The sequence below is a fragment of the Chelonoidis abingdonii genome, chromosome 19, assembly GCF_003597395.2.
Source record: "Chelonoidis abingdonii isolate Lonesome George chromosome 19, CheloAbing_2.0, whole genome shotgun sequence".
In the NCBI taxonomy this organism is placed as follows: domain Eukaryota; kingdom Metazoa; phylum Chordata; order Testudines; family Testudinidae; genus Chelonoidis; species Chelonoidis abingdonii.
In genome coordinates, this window is record NC_133787.1 from 23,876,318 (window position 1) to 23,893,060 (window position 16,743).

Genomic DNA, 16,743 nt, shown 5'->3' on the forward strand with positions numbered 1-16,743 from the left:
GGACAGAGAGCTCTGATGTTGTTCCTGGGATCTGTTGGAGCCACTCACCCAGCTTAGGAGTCACAGCCCGAGTGCTCCTACCACCACTGGACCACTTTGGCTTCACTTTCCACATCCTCTCTAGTTCCTCTTTCAGGCCCTGGTACTTCTCCAGCTTCTCATATTCCTTCTTCCTGATGTTGCTGTCACTTGGCACTGCTATATCTATCACCACCGCTGTCTTCTGGTCCTTGTCTATTACCACGATGTCTGGTTGATTGGCCAGTACCTGCCTGTCCGTCTGGATCTGGAAGTCCCACAGAATCTTAGCCCTGCTATTCTCCACAACCTTCTGTGGAATCTCCCATCTGGTCTTGGGAGGGTCTAGCCCATACGCTGTGCAGATGTTCCTGTACACAATGCCAGCCACTTGGTTGTGCCGTTCAGTGTATGCTGTTCCTGCCTGCATCTTACATCCTGCCACTATGTGTTGGACTGTCTCTGAGGCCTCTCTGCACAGTCTGCACCTTGGGTCCTCTCTAGTGTGGTAGACCCCTGCTTCAATGGATCTGGTGCTCAGTGCCTGTTCCTGTGCTGCTATGATCAGTGCCTCAGTGCTGTCTTTTAGTCCAGCCCTTTCCAGCCACTGGTAGGATTTCCCAATGTCAGCCACCTCAGCTATCTGTCGATGGTACATCCCATGCAGGGTCTTGTCTTGCCATGGCACTTCTTCTGCTTGGTCTTCCTCCCATGTCTGCTGCTGCCTCAGGCATTCTCTCAGCAGCTCATCTTTGGGGGCCATCTTACTGATGTACTCCTGGATGTTCCGGGTTTCATCCAGGACAGTGGCTTTGACGCTCACCAAGCCCCGCCCGCCTTCTTTCCGGCTGGTATACAGTCTCTGGGTGTTGGACTTGGGGTGGAAACCTCCGTGCATTGTGAGGAGCTTCCGGTTTTCACATCGGCAGCCTCCATGTCCTCCTTTGGCCAGCTCACTATACCGGCAGGGTATCTGATGACCGGCAGGGCGTATCCGTTGATGGCGTGGATCTTGTTCTTCCCACTGAGCTGGCTCTTCAGGACCTGTCTTATCCTTTGGTGATACTTGGATGTTGCTGTCTTCCTTGCCTCCTCATCGTGGTTTCCATGTGACTGTGGGACGCCAAGGTACTTGTAGCTGGTCTGTATGTCTGCTATGTGGCCCGCTGGTAGTTCCACCCCATCAGTCTTGACTACCTTCCCTCTCTTCACTACCATCCGGCCACACTTCTCCAGTCCGAATGACATCCCGATATCCTCACTGTAGATCCGCGTCAGGTGGATTAGCGAGTCGATGTCTCGTTCATTCTTAGCATACAGCTTGATGTCATCCATGTAGAGGAGGTGGCTGATGGTAGTTCCACTCCTGAACCTGTACCCGTATCCAGTCCTTGTGATTATCTGGCTGAGGGGGTTTAAGCCTATGCAGAACAGCAGCGGGGACAGTGCATCACCTTGGTATATGCCGCACTTGATGGCCACTTGTGCAAGCTGCCTTGAGTTGACTTCTAGTGTTGTCTTCCATAGTCCCATTGAGTTCTTGAGGAAGGTCCTTAGTGTCCTGTTGACTTTGTATAGCGCCAGACATTCACAGATCCACGTGTGCGGCATTGAGTCGTAGGCTTTCCTGTAGTCAATCCAGGCTGTGCTCAGATTGGTCTGTCTAGACCTTGAGTCTTGGGCGACTGCTCTATCTATGAGCAACTGGTTTTTTGAGCCTCTGGTGTTGTTCCCAATGCCCTTCTGAGCTGTGCTCATGTACTGGCCCATGTGGTCCTGTAGCTTGGCAGCTATGATGCCTGATAGGACTTTCCATGTTGTGGGGAGGCAGGTTATTGGCCGGTAGTTGGCCGGTTCTGTCCCTTGCAGGGGTCTTTCATGATCAGCACTGTCCTTCCTTGTGTTAGCCAGTTTGGGTGGGAGCCTGCTGCTAGCAGCTGGTTCATCTGTGCTGCTAGGCGTTCATGCACTGCTGTTAGTTTCTTTAGCCAGTAGGTGTGGATCATGTCTGGTCCAGGTGCTGTCCAGCTCTTCATGTTCTTGACCCGCTGCTGGATGTCTTCTACTGTGATGGTGACTGGTTTCTGTTCTGGGAGATTGCTGTGCTCTGTTCTCAGGTCCTGCAGCCACTTTGCACTGGTGTTATGAGTCTTCTCTTTCTCCCATATGTTCTTCCAGTACTGTTCAGTTTCTGCTGCTGGTGGCTCTGCTGTTATTGTGTTGTTGCACTGCAGTTGGGAGTACACCTTGGATGGTTCTTTGGAGAACAGGGCATTTACTTTTTTGGCCTCTGCTTCTCTAGTGTATCTCCTTAGCCTGGTAGCCAGTGCTGTGAGCCTTTGTTTAGCAGTCTCTAGGGCTTCAGATGGAGTCAGGCCCTTGTATTTTTTCAGTAGCCGAGTCTTATCCTTAATCTCTACACCCTTCTGTAGTTCCACCAGCTGACTAACTTCTCTCCGAGTCGCCTTGATCTTATCCTCCAACCTCATTTTCCAGGGTGGGTACATACTGTTGTTCTTCTTGATCGTGTAGCCAAGCATCTCCAGGATTACAGAGGCTGTAGCGTATACCAGTTCATTGGTTTGAGTTATGGTGGTAGTAGGGATTGTCATGAGGGCTCTATTGGCATCTTCTAACATACTATCTGATGGTACTTCTCCACTGAGCCTTGGTTCTGCTGTAAGCCCTTGGTAATCGGTCTCGAGGATTGACTGTAGCTAGTTTTTCTCCATGATCTTATGCCTCATATCAGCTGCTGTGCTCTGCAATGGAGGGGGTGCAGTGAAGTGAAGTGAAGTGAAGCGTTAGGGGGTCTTTTGCTCAAGGACCCCTACTGGAAAGTTGGGTACCAACCGGGATTTGAACCCCGGTCTCTCGTATCAAAGGGCGGTCTCCCGTATCAAAGGGCGGCGCTCTTAACCACTACGCTATCCAGTCGCTTATATATATTAGGATTGAGAAAAGCTCAGTGAAGGGGAACAAAACTGATTGGGTACTGAACAGCTTCCATATGGGGATAGATTCAAAAGATTGGGACTGTTCAGCTTAGAAAAGAGATAAATAAAAGTGGGGGAAAATATGCCAGAGGCCTATAAAATCCACAAATGGTGTGGGGAAAGTGAATAAGAAAGTGTTATTTATCCCTTCACATAATACAAGATGTGGGAGTCACCCAATAAAATTAATAGGCAGAAGGTTTAAAAACAAACATAAGAAAGTACTTCACACACCACACACAGTCAACCTGTGGAACTCATTGCAAGGGGATGTTGTGAAGTCCAGAAGCGTAATGGAGTTTAAAAAAGAATCCAATAAGTTGATGGAGAATAGGTCCAACAATGGTTATTAACCAACACAGTCAGGGACACAACCCCATGCTCTGAGTGTCCCTAAATCTTTGGCTGCCAAAAGCTGAGACTGGATGACAGGAGATGGATCACTGTTCTCCTCGTTACTTCTGAAACGTCTGGCACCAGTCACTCTTGGAAGACATGATACTTAGCTAGATTGGTCTGACCCAGTATGGGCATTCTTATAATAGATTCATCCTGAAAATCTAGATAAATGCAATCTCTTCCTAAAAAGGATGTAGGCATATTAGAGGCAGGTACCAGGAATCCCCACTCCACCCTCTTCCCTCCCTTCTAGACTGATAGCTGTAGATGTAGATTTTTTCTTTCTTCTTTTTTTTAAATTCAGAACAGTTCACTGATTCCTACTGGGTATCAAATGCTAACGTGTGTTCCTAGGCAACACTGAGCTCACTCCACTTTCTCCCCATCTGTCACTGGAAGGCAAGGAAATTTATTTCTCAATACACAATGCGCCAAATGAGTGAGTCCTTCCAACTTGAGTTTCCCAGATGTGTATGATGTATTCTCTGCCAGATCCAGCCCTCTATTTTGCTTTCAAAACAAGATATAAAATTTAGTTTAAAAATTTTACTTCTGATAAAAGACAGATTTAAAAAACAAGCTTAAACAGAAATATCCTGTAAATGCAACGACTAAACACTGATCTTCTTACCAGCAGATATGAAAACATTCTTTTAGCGTTACTGGGGTTAAACTTCTTCCCGACATTTATAATATTCAGTGCTGAAAAAAGCTCACTGTAAAGAATAATTGCTCCCACAGGGACCAATCCATGGGTCACAGTTTTATGCACTTGACTGCAACAGAGCCTCGAATGAGGTTTTCTATAAAACATGGACTTAAGCTTGCAGCATAATCACATTTGCCCGAGCTCTAGAAGCTGAGCTAAAGTACCACTTCTGCAGTGTAATTATCTAACAGATGTTCCAAAGAACCATAGGGAAATTTCATTATTCAGAAGAACAAATAGGGTAAAAACAAATGGTTTTTAATTTAGCTAAATTTGATATTCCAGATGTATTTTCATTTTTCCTATGCAAGTTTCAAACCACGGGAGGGCGGATTTGCCTCTAAGAAATAATTAATTACTTAAACTTTCATCTTTAGTTATGCTTCCTAGCAAATACACAGCCACCCTCATAACACATAGTACACACGAGTGCTATTCAGTGACCCAAAATGCCAACATAATCACCACTGGCTGCACAGAGAAACTGCTATGCTTCACAATCTTTATTTCAGTTTCAAGTTGAATATTTGAGGTTCTGAGTGTTGTACACGATACACTATAAGAAAGCCCTTACTGTACTTCTGAGTTAGTATTAGTAGTTTAGACTTCCAAATAAGAGTTTAATTTACCTCTTGATGCTCTTTTTGAATACTTTAACTATTCTTAAGAAAGAACTTAGTATTCTTTCATACAGGAGATATGAAACTATCCCCCATGGGTAATAAAGACCATAACACTTAGTAGGTGCTCACAATATGTGAAGAAACAATTGAACCCTCACTGTAGTAAAAATAGTCAAAATTATTCTGGGGAGAGAGGCTGAAGAAATAAGATTTCCTGTACGCGTCTTACAGATATCACCAGTGCTGTAAATGAGAAATACTATTGCGGCATAATGGCTTTGATTCCATAGAACATCACATTTCATCTGTTTTTTTTTTCCATGTCACAGTAACAAAATTTATCATGTGCAGGGGGGCATGGTGGCAGTGGGGAGCAGAACCTCATTTTCTTTGCACTTTTCTAGAATGTTTTTGATATTAAGGTCGGTGCGTGACAAGTTGTTATTAATGGACAATCTTAATATTCTACACATTCCACTCTGAAGTTGTCAGGACTCCCATTTACAGACCACAATAATGTACCAGTTCTGGTCACAGAAAGAACAAATACAAAATGTTGCTCTCTCCAGTTGCACAGCAATTAAAGTACATTTTAAAACTTAAGTTCATAATGCCAATAAGGCCTCACATATGGTAGAATCTTTACTTTTGACTTGTCTGAGCAGGCATGAAGAAAATCCACAGCAAATGAATAATAAGCTCAGCCTGCTGTCTTTTACAATGAGTTCCATTTCACATATCTGCAATCTTAGCTTGTCATTAGTAATGCTAATTAGCTCAATATGTCTTCCTGATGCTAGATTCAATAAAAATTGAGGACACCACTAATGTGAAAAGAAAGCTGCTGCTGCTTCTACTACTGTAGACATGTTTGAGTTTATATGTATTCAAAGAAAGAGCTATAGGTTTATATTGCTGGTCATTTTCAATCAGACTGAAAACCTAGATAAAAATCAAGGCTCTGTACCTTTTGGCCTCTAGAAGGGTAAGCAATAGAAAAACAATAATAAAATATTCTAAGTGCCAAAAAGTTATAACGGAAGGGTGTCAGACAGTACAATGACAACTTTAAACTTAGATCTAGCACATTAGATATTAGGAAAACCTTTTTAACTACAGTAAAAGCTGTTTTATCCGGCACTTCACCAACTGAAAAGCTCTATAAATCGGCATTTCTGATCTTCATTAAATTCCAGTTTATAGTCCGGGTAATGCACGGCTGGCAGAGTGTTGGGGTACGGAAAGGGTTTTGGGGTGCCGGATCCGGGGGTCGCTCACCTTGGGCAGCTCCCTGCAAGCAACGACCTGTCTCTGCTGCTCTGCTGCTCCTAGGCAGAGGCATGGTAAGTGCTGCCTTCGCCCCGCCCCAAATGGTGCCCCCACACTCCCATTGGCCACAGTTCCCAGCATCAGACCAACAATGTTTATATCACAATCTTCTACAAAAAAAAAAAACTTGCATGGTTCTCAGTATTAAGTTCAATTTGTTATAAATATTTGTATTACAGTTATACATAGGAACGCAGTCATGGACAAAGGCTCCATTGTGCTAGGTGCTGTACAAACAAAAACAAAAGATGGTCCCTGTCCCAAAGAGTTCATAATCTAATCCAACACAGTGAAAAGTTAAATCCACGATGTTAAAACTCTACAAGAGCTCCAGTGGTGTAAGGTTACCGCAGGATCCCACAAGCTGTCGTCTCTCTCTGGCTCTAGGCCTGTATGCACACTCTAGATGCAGATCCTGTATCTGACACCTTTCAGCTGTGAAGAACCTGAAGTTCAATTGCCTAGGACCTGAAACTGGTGCTTGCTCTTATAAACTCTCCAATAGCTAATACACACTCCCAGAGTTCCACTGAAGCTGTGTATCCTCTGCTTTACTGTTTGTCGCTTTGGGACTAAGGCAGTGAAAGCAAGCACCACAGAGGTTCTACAAAGTAATTTCTAAACACACACACACACACACACACACCCCTACCTCTTAGACATCACAACATAGACATAGACCTATGGAAAACAAATCCTTCACACAAATCCCTTCCTCAGTTTCCTCATCACGGCAAGAGCCCTTTGGGATTTGGTTAGTGCCTTTTTTAGACGGTCCAGGATTCCTCCTCTTCTTTTATTACTACACAGCCTTCTCTGCTTCTGGGCCTGCTTTGCTCCCTCCTCTCCTTGCTGAAGCAAGTTTTTTTTGTTTTGTTTTAAATAAAGTTGCAGTTCCCTCAGTTGCTTCAAACCCCTCATCAGGTGATGCTCTGGCTTGGTTACAAGCCCATCTGGCAGAGCTGGATCTTCTGAGAGTCATCTGGTATTGACATCTGAACAGGGGATTGATTTGTATTGTTAGTCTTCCAGTAGGTGCAAGAATTTTTCCTGATACCTCACTCGAGGTTTCAGCACAAGTTGAAGGGTAAAAGGCATAAAGGTATGCACAGTATAGTCTTATAATTAAAATAACATTCACAAAACAAAATAGAGTCTGCAGATTGGTCCAGACGCATGCAGACATGTACTAAACCATCACACATGATAACTGGTATATGACAGAATTCTGTATCATTATGGAACACAAAAGATAAAACAAGAAAAAATTTAAAGAATAAAATTTACTCCCCTCCATACACATTTTTCGGGATGTCTTTATACTTCTCACAGGAGAAAAAAGGGGGTGGGAGGGTACATGCACAATCTTTAAAAATTACACAAGTCACCTACAGTTTTGGGGAGCAAAATGCCTCCATGTTACTTCCACAGTACTAACAATTCCTACCTGTAAGATACATAGTACCAATGACAGTCATGGAACAATGTAACATCTGTTCCTGTATCAGAAGCTATTGTCAGCTTAATTCAGCCTTTCCTCAATCTTCTAGAAGTTTGGGGGTGGCGGAGGGGGCTCTACGTCTGCTATAAGTGAATGTAATAAGGTCATTTTTATTTACTAATCATGTATATAAAACATGTTGAGGAATTACAAAACTCTACCCAAATGAAATTCAAGTTTGTAAATTGGGCTTAGCATGAAAAATTAAATACAAAAATTTTAGAGATCAATTGCTGTAGTGAGTAATATTCAAAGAACAAAAGCAACTAAAAGACAGAAAGTAGAAAATCCAGAATCACTGTTTGGCAAAAGGGAAATACCCAGAGGAAACTAAAATTGGTCTTGCTATTTTCCCTTTTCAGTTTGTTCCAACGAAGCAGAAGAGAGAGATAAATAAAAGATGAGAGCTGTTATCCATGGAAGTGCTTGCAGACCTTCACGGATAGTGGAAATTTAACACTGACAGATATGACAGCAACTCATCTCATAGTCCAAACTCTGACTTAAAAATCAGGGACAACACTGAAAAGGATATAGTATAAAGAACTCAAATCTGTTTATCAAGCTGTGAAGTGAAGTAAGGAGTAGAAATATACTGTAAATACTGCAAGTTGGGAGAGAAAAATCTCTTTAGCAGTCTTCTCAGTATTTCATTCTTAATGTCACTGCCATGAGATAGTGGCTTTTAATTATCTTTAAAGCTTATTCCTTATTATTTTTATTACAGTAGCACTTAGAGGCCCCAAATGAGACCAGAGCCCCATTGTGCTAGGCACTGTACAAGCATTTAGAGACAGGCCTTGCCCCCAAAAGAGTTCAAAGTTTAACTAGACAAGACAGACAACATCTGTAGGAGGGAAAATAGGGAGAGATGGATGAAGTGACTCATCGAAGTTTACACACCAGATCAGTAGCAGAATTGGTACTAGAATCCACTGGCACCGGCAGCCTTATCACACGTTATGTATGGTACACATCATATGTAGAGGTGATGAGCAGCAGTTCTGGCCCCCCACACCCCATCAGGTTTGGCTCTGCCGACCTTCTGTCATGACAGAGGGCCATAAGGCCAAACCGATGTGAGTGAACTGGGCAGTAGGGTGGCCAGCGCTGCTCCTCCTATCAGGTGTCTTGGGGCTTCCAGCCTGTGTCCTCTCTCAGGGATGGGGAGTGACACTGCACCTGAACAGGCAGGTGCTGGAGTGTAGTAGAGATTCTGCAGACACAACACCAGGATCTGCACAGCAGGGATGGCTCCACAGCAACTGATGGGGTGTATCATGGAAAAATTTCTAAGGGAGCAGTGAGAGAGAGAGGGGGATCCTGATAGAACTGAAGTTTCCAGAGTGCCAGTCCAGTGCCCTATCCACTGGACAAAACTGTCTCTTGAAAGGTTTGGCAGCCTTTTCTTATTATGCTGCTTCTACATATGGAAGGGAATGTGCAATACAGTTTATGGTCTCATCCATCTATGGATTCACCAAGGGCAAGTCATGCCTGACTAACCTAATTGCCTCCTATGAGGAGATAGCTGGGTCTATGGATGAGGGGAAAGCAGTGGATGTGTTATTCCTTAACTTTAGCAAAGCTTTTGATACTGTCTCCCACAGTATTCTTGCCAGCAAGTTAAAGAAGTATGGGCTGGATGAATGGACTACAAGGTGGATAGAAAGCTGGCTAGATCGTCAGGCTAAACGGGTAGTGATCAACGGCTCCATGTCTAGTTGGCAGCCTGTTTCAAGTGGAGCGCCCCAAGGGTCAGTCCTGGGGCCGGTTTTGTTCAATATCTTCATTAATGATCTGGAGGATGGCATGGACTGCACTCTCAGCAAATTTGCAGATGACATTAAACTTGGAGGAGTGGTAGATACGCTGGAGGGTAGGGATAGGATACAGTGGGACCTAGACAAATTAGAGGACTGGACCAAAAGAAACCTGATGAGGTTCAACAAGGACAAGTGCAGAGTCCTGCACTTAGGACAGAAGAATCCCATTCACTGTTACAGACTAGGGACCGAATAGCTAGGAAACAGTTCTGCAGAAAAGGACATTGTATGGGTTACAATGGATGAGAAGTTGGAGATGAGTCAACAGTGTGCCCTTGCTGTGAAGAAGGCTAACAGCATTTTGGGCTGTACAATTAGGGGCATTGCCAGCAAATCAAGGGACGTGATTGTTCCCCTCTATTTGACATTGCTGAGGCCTCATCTGGAGTAGTGTGTACAGTTTTGGGCCCCACACTACAAGAAGGATGTGGAAAAATTGGAAAGAGTCCAGCAGAGGGCAACAAAAATGATTAGGGGGCTGGAGCACATGACTTACGAGGAGAAGCTGAGGGAACTGGGATTGTTTAGTATGCAGAAGAGAAGAATGAGGGGGGATTTGATAGCTGCATTCAACTACCTGAAAGGGGATTCCAAAGAGGATGGATCTAGACTGTTCTCAGTGGTACTAGATGACAGAACAAGGAGTAATGGTCTCAAGTTGCAGTGGGGGAGGTTTAGGTTGGATATTCGGAAAAACGTTTTCACTCGGAGAGTGGTGAAGCATTGGAATGGGTTACCTAGGGAGGAATCTCCTTCCTTAGAGATTTTTAAGGTCAGGCTTGACAAAGCCCTGGCTGGGATGATTTAGTTGGGAATTGGTCCTGCTTTGAGCAGGAGGCTGGACTAGATGACCTCTTGAGGCCCCTTCCAACCCTGGTATTCTATGATCCTTGGATATATCCATATCCAATAACTTCTACAGAAAATTCATGGCAATGGCAGTTCCCTGCTAAAAGGTGAATGACCTCATAAAAAGCATATGACAGCACTTAGCTTGTGCCACTAAGGATATAATTTGAATTAATAGTGGTAGATCAACATGGTAAGATCAATCAAGTTACTTTCATTCCTCACAATTTGTCTCCCAATATTTCATTGGGAACCATGCCCACACAATCTTCAGTACAGGGCCAGGACTCTAGGGTACAATCTAGCCTAAAGCTGTCTGCAGAACAACTTTGCAATCGTCCTGGTCTCCACAACTACAAAGAATTCAGAGGTGGCTACATATACTGACATCCAACTATCCAAGTCCGACCTTCAGTTTATGTCTGTCCTGTTATCAGAAGCAACATTGAGTACACGATAGTGTAATGTGCACAGAAATGTGTGTGAACTCATTTGCTAGGGACTTTACAGATATAGAACATTGCTCTGAGGAGCTTACAAGCACAATGGACAACATTCGGACAATATACAAAACAGCTAATGGGATTGTGCTTATGATAAAGTCGACTGGTTTCTCTCTACACTCTTCCTCTGTTACTGCAACACATTTTTGTACTGCTTTCTGATCAAATCAAACTGACAGAACAAAGTAAAAATAAAGATATCAAATTGTCCTCCTCTTCCAATAAGAAATAGAAATTATAAGAGGGACAATGATTTATAATCTGACTTTGTAAATATTAAACTAACAAAAACAACAGATGAAAAGTAGTAACCTGGAGACTAGTGAACATGGATGGGTGCACAGGAAAGGTCAGATACCGGCATAATTTCAAAAGGTGATAAAATAAATAATCATAGGTTCCTAATTACCTCTTTCAGCTGAAATAGTTTTATAGATACATTTATGTAGAACAGTTTGACTGAACTACTGGGCTTTTATTACTTCATTATGTTTCCTCCTATGCTAAACAGATCTCTGGTAAACTTTTGTTGTAGTTTAACATAATGTACTGGCTGTACTACACCTTGATTGTAAAGAGCTATTTCAATTAAAGTACCAGATAATCAGCAATATTAATTAACACTGCCAGAGCAAATCCAAAGCATGATCTACAGAAACAGTATTATGTTCATGCTTTGAATCACTATTTGTAGATAACTGGCATGACTGTCTCTCTAAAGTTAACTGATCAGTTATTAAAGAACATCAAGTTAAAAAAGGGGGGGGGGGGGTTGACTGTGCCTGAAGTTAAATATGCTAACCTTTTGCTATACCTCTGTAATGTGGTACTGGTTTAACATCATGCACTAAGCCTTAATCAGACAGAATATTTTCAGCATATTTCTGAAGTTAGCTTTCAACCCTAGTAATCAAAGAGGATGATTATCTAGAGAGTTTGCCACAATTCACTATACTTCCTTGCAATTAATTCTCAGAGAATGATCCAAAAATCACAGAAATGGAAATATACTTTCTTTATATTGCTTATTATATAAAAAGTTTTCTAGATTATTATAAAACTTTCTACTATCCCCTACATCTCAGTGGGAGGGATATTTGACCAAAATAGCAAGGGAAAGACAACCCCTCAGGACCTGAAAGGAGGGAAAAAGAGCTGGCATGGCTACCCAACTCCTCCTGCCAGAAGGCAGGTTTAGATCATGTGTGTTCACACAGGCACATATACAGTAAAGCAATACAAACAAAGTGTTTTATAAACCTGTTTTCCAAGACACATATATGTAAGGGTCAATGTCTGTTTTCAAACATCTTCGCACAAAACCCACAGCCACTGACTGGATTTGTGCCGTGTACCCAAAGGTAGAATTTGGCAAAAATAGTTCAGAAAGCCAGCAGAGTGACAACTGAATTCCTGCGATGAGGGTGTGGGAGAGTGAAAAATAACTTCTTCACATATACTTAAACTTCTTTATTCTCTTAAGGAAAGTTTGATCTGCTTAAATGATAATTCTGATAACTTACCTGGCAATGACTCTGTGCTACTATCTAAGGTATATTTCTCATAGATTAAGTTGCAGGGTGCAAGCTGTCTGTTGCTGAACAGAATCAACAGCTTAAAAGGCTACTATATAAGTTCTTGATATATTTCTATACATTTTTTTTTTTTAATTCTTTGACATTTCGTATATTAGACCAGGGGTTGGCAACCTTTCAGAAGTAGTGTGCCAAGTCTTCATTTATTCACCCTGATTGGAAGATTTCGCATGCCAGTAATACATTTTAACGTTTTTAGAAGATCTCTTTCTATAAGTCTATAATATATAACTAAACTATTGTTCTGTGTCAAGTAAATAAGGTTTTTAAAATGTTTAAGTAGCTTCATTTAAAATTAAATTAAAATGCAGAGCCCCCCAGACTGGTGGCCAGGACCTGGGCAGTGTGAGTGCTGCTGAAAACCAGCTTGTGTGCCACATTCGGCACCTGTGCCATAGGTTGCCTACCCCTGTATTAGACTATATTAACTGGTGTATTTGCATGCAGTCTGAGTAATCTCATGGGCTCTTTCTAAAATTGTATTTCCTTATACTTTATTGACATGCCTCTTATCCAAAAGAGTTCAGAATTTTTTTTTAAATGATTCACTTTTTTCTTTCTGGAACAGTGATCAGAAGATGAAAGCTGAAGCATGCAAGATATTCTGCATAATAGTGGAAGCTCAAGTTCTAACTGTAGTTGTAGAAACATCCAGTGTGATAACAAAGGCTGACATCATACAGGTAGCCCACTGAGACTTCTTTCATCATAGAATGACCTCAACCTCTTTCAAAAAGTCTAATGTATCAAAATGGAAGAAGAGAAGGCAATTTTAAAAGGGTTTAATAGGCAGTTGGCTACATCCCTTTTTATCATCAGCAGCAAGTAATCTGTTGAAAATGGAAATGTACGGGAAAAGCTAACTACAGAGATAAGTGAGAAATGAGAAGCTCTGCCCTGAAATATAGAGCGTCTATTTGAATCCCTCATATAGTTTTAAGACTGGATTACCAGGATCATAATGTTCAGTGGTGCTAGGGGTGAAATCCTGGCACCACTGAAGGCATAGATAGAACTCCCACTGATTTCAGTGAAGCCAGAATTTTAGTGAAGCCAGAATTTTACTGTAAGTGTTTACAGTTGGGAATGGGTCAACAGAGTGAGCACGTACACATGCACACACATTATGAGCTGTTCCCCATTAGCTTTTGCAGGATATGTAACTGTAGTCAGCAAAATAGTTTAAAGTATATTCAATAGAGCAGGTACGTTTTATTAAAATATTATTTAGAAATAACTGTGGTTTGCTTGCCTATATTGTTTACTCTTCAGCAGAATTAGAGGCCTTACACCCTAACTCTTAAAGATATCCAATATCAGGTTCCCTTGATCTTCCTTATTATGACCAGGAATTTACCTCTGTAATATAGCAAAATACAAGTCTTTCTGGAATCTGCAGACAACTGTCAAGAAAGACAGATGTCTGAGAAATATCTCACAATTGGTAAGTACTTTGAAGATAGAAAGCGCTGTGTAAATATTAAATAGTATTGCTACAATGGACATTTTATAAAGCAATTTTGAGGACAGTTACATTGCTGATGAGCTAATGGATGAAATTTTGACAAAGACGTTGAAAATTTATCACCTTTATATCTAGACATGCCACTAGACATGCCATTCAATTAACAGAAGTCAAACCCTTATTTAAAATGGCTGCCCAGTACTCTAAACTTGGTAACATCCTAAAATGCTCCCGTTTCAAAAATTTACCTTCTCTTTCAGTGGTTTGGTAAACACTGTTGCCATCTAGCTTCAGATTTCATTTGTTGCATTACTCCTAGTATACTATATGACAAGTTTCATTCTGGTTTCAGGCAAGGTCAAAAGACAGAAATAATGTCTCACATAGTACATGTTATTACTGAATACATAGGTACATGCATAATACTCCAAATGATTTGTCTCAAGAAATGTGATAATACCCCTAGCTAATGTGACCCTAAGAGGGTGAGCCCCTCATCCCTTCCATCACAGGTCAAGAATGGTGAAGCTCACAGCGTAAGCAATGCTGCCTCTAATTGTAGCTGAAATGTAACTGAGCACCTCTGAACATTTTATGAGCTCCTCAAATAAGCGTATGTAGCCCTGTAAGCATAACAGGCATAATGGCAATGTTTACCCCTAAAACTTTTATTGGATGCATTCAAGCAATAATACTGGTTATTTTGTAAAGTTTCTGTAAATTACGGAAAGTCTAAGAACAGAATTATCCTGCACCAAGTCATATCCAAAGATAATCAACCACCATCAAAGACATGGCTGAACTGATGAAATGCCTCTTGTAAATAATAAAAATAATGCTTCAAACACAATCTTGAAACAGCAATGAGCTCTCAATCTCCCTTCAGTCAATGTTATTGCTTTTCCTCAACTGTTGCTTTTACTGTTAAAATAAATACTTTTTTCTATTTTTATCATAAATGCAGAAAGAGGCACTCTTACCTCTCCATCTCATATTCTTTCATACCCACTTTTATTGCCTTCATTACCTATGGGATACATATTAACACGGGACATTCTTAGTAAGAAGGTATATTAAGATAATATTACCTATGACTGATTTTCAGAGAACCAATATTTTAAAAATATATTATATACATAATTTACTATAAATCTATATTAAAATATAATTAGAAATATATGAAAAATCAGGTTAGAAATCAAACTCTATTATTTTAATAGTTATGAATAGTTGCAATTTCATGCAATAAAACAAGCTCAGTAACTTTAAGTGTACCTGAATAAAATGACATGGATAATCAAAATACTACCAAATCAAAACTTAATCCTGAAAGCTCTATTGGATTTGGTACAAAAGGGGTTCACTTTTGTAAAACATGGAACAGCTTTAAAAAAAATTAATTACAATACTATAGTCACTGAAAAAAGTTACTGAAGTTGGCATGTGGTTTTTCTCCCCCACAAAAGAGATTCCACATCTGGATTTTATCATCTGAAACTAAGACATTCATTGAGATATTTTATTTTTTAGCAGTTTTCTTTCATTGGCAGTTGCCTTTATTATGAAGGTTTTAGGCAGCTGCTAGAGATAAAAATCTCAGAAAGGACAGACATGTTAAGAGGAGGATGATAATCAGGTGCTTGAATCAAGTGATCACCTGCTGAGAATTAAAAATAAGTGCTCTTAGCTCAGAGAGGGATCACAGAGTGAGAAGAAACCTGAAAGGTGGCTCTCCTGTGGCCAGCCAGGATATTAGTGGTCTAGGGCAGTGGTTCTCAAACAGGGGTCCGGAGCAAGCAGGTTTCAGAAGGTCCCAAGCAGGGCCAGCGTTAGACTCACTGGGGCTCAGGACAGAAAGCCAAAGCCTCGCTGTGCAGGGCTGATGCTCAGAGCCCTGAGCCCTGCCACTTGGGGCTCAAGCCGAGGCCTGAGCAACTTAGATTTGCAGGGTCCCCTGTGATCTGGAGCCCCAGGCAATTGCCCTGCTTGCTAGCCCGACACCAGCCCTGGCTTTTATATGCAGAAAACCAGTTCTGGCAGCACAAATGGGCTGCGGAGTTTTTATAGACTGTTGGGGGGGGCGGGGGCAGGTCCACACTCAGAGAAAAAAAAAAAAAAAAAAGGTTGAGAACCCCTGGTATGGGGAAGTCTCCCAGCGGTCAAGAACAACTCCAGAAAAGAGCATTTTGGAGACTCTGTCCCAAGGGCAAAAGACATTTGAGCCCAGGAATTGGGGCTAGGAAAGACCTATGGGAAAGTCTCTTCAGAGAGGCTATGAAGCCAAAGTGGGGATAATCAGAGGGAACTGGGCAGCAGACAGGGGAGGAATTTGAAATCCTGAAGTAAGAGAAATGCGAAAGGGGGAGGGAAGAAGGGTTTCAGCCCGTAAGGGCCAAAAGAACTGTATATTTTGTGTGAACTTAATAAATTAGGCTCTAAGAGGGGGAACATTATGCTAAAACTCCCGGCTGCAAGTGACTTAAAAGAAGAACCCAGACGGGAATTAAGACCAGGCAACCATGGAGTGGGAGGCTCCACTGGAATCCTTCATCGACTTCTCTTCTCACATGCTACAATAGCATAAAAATGTCAACAATTTATGACCTTTGCTTGAAAGTCTTGTTGCTGGCCCATTGTTGTCTGAAGTTAGCAACTGAGACAGACTCACTCCCAAAGACCTCAACTGAAACAGTGGGTCTGAGCTAAAATTCCTTTTGACATTCAACCGAGCATGGATGGACACTTGCCCTATCCTGATCTGACAGTCTCAACAGTGAGGGGCCCATCCTCTTCTGAGCTGATCTACCAAAGGCAATGAAACACTCTCACAGAGAGCAACTGCTGACTGTCCCAGGCTACAAGCAACCTGGACTATGCGGACTGTGCACAGCCCCCAAAATTCTGACTCCACACTGGAACCAGTCAGAAAC

At 41.8% G+C, this 16,743-nt stretch overlaps 1 protein-coding gene across 2 annotated transcripts in view; it reads right to left on the bottom strand.

Moving 5' to 3' along the window:
• Nucleotides 1–16,743, bottom strand: part of PEPD (peptidase D) — a 243,908-nt gene that overhangs the window by 155,789 nt on the left and 71,376 nt on the right. For both annotated transcript variants that reach the window (XM_075073631.1, XM_075073630.1), the window contains one exon: nt 14,794–14,840. In XM_075073631.1, coding sequence (XP_074929732.1) covers nt 14,794–14,840 — 47 coding nt within the window. The remainder of the gene's footprint in view (nt 1–14,793; nt 14,841–16,743) is intronic.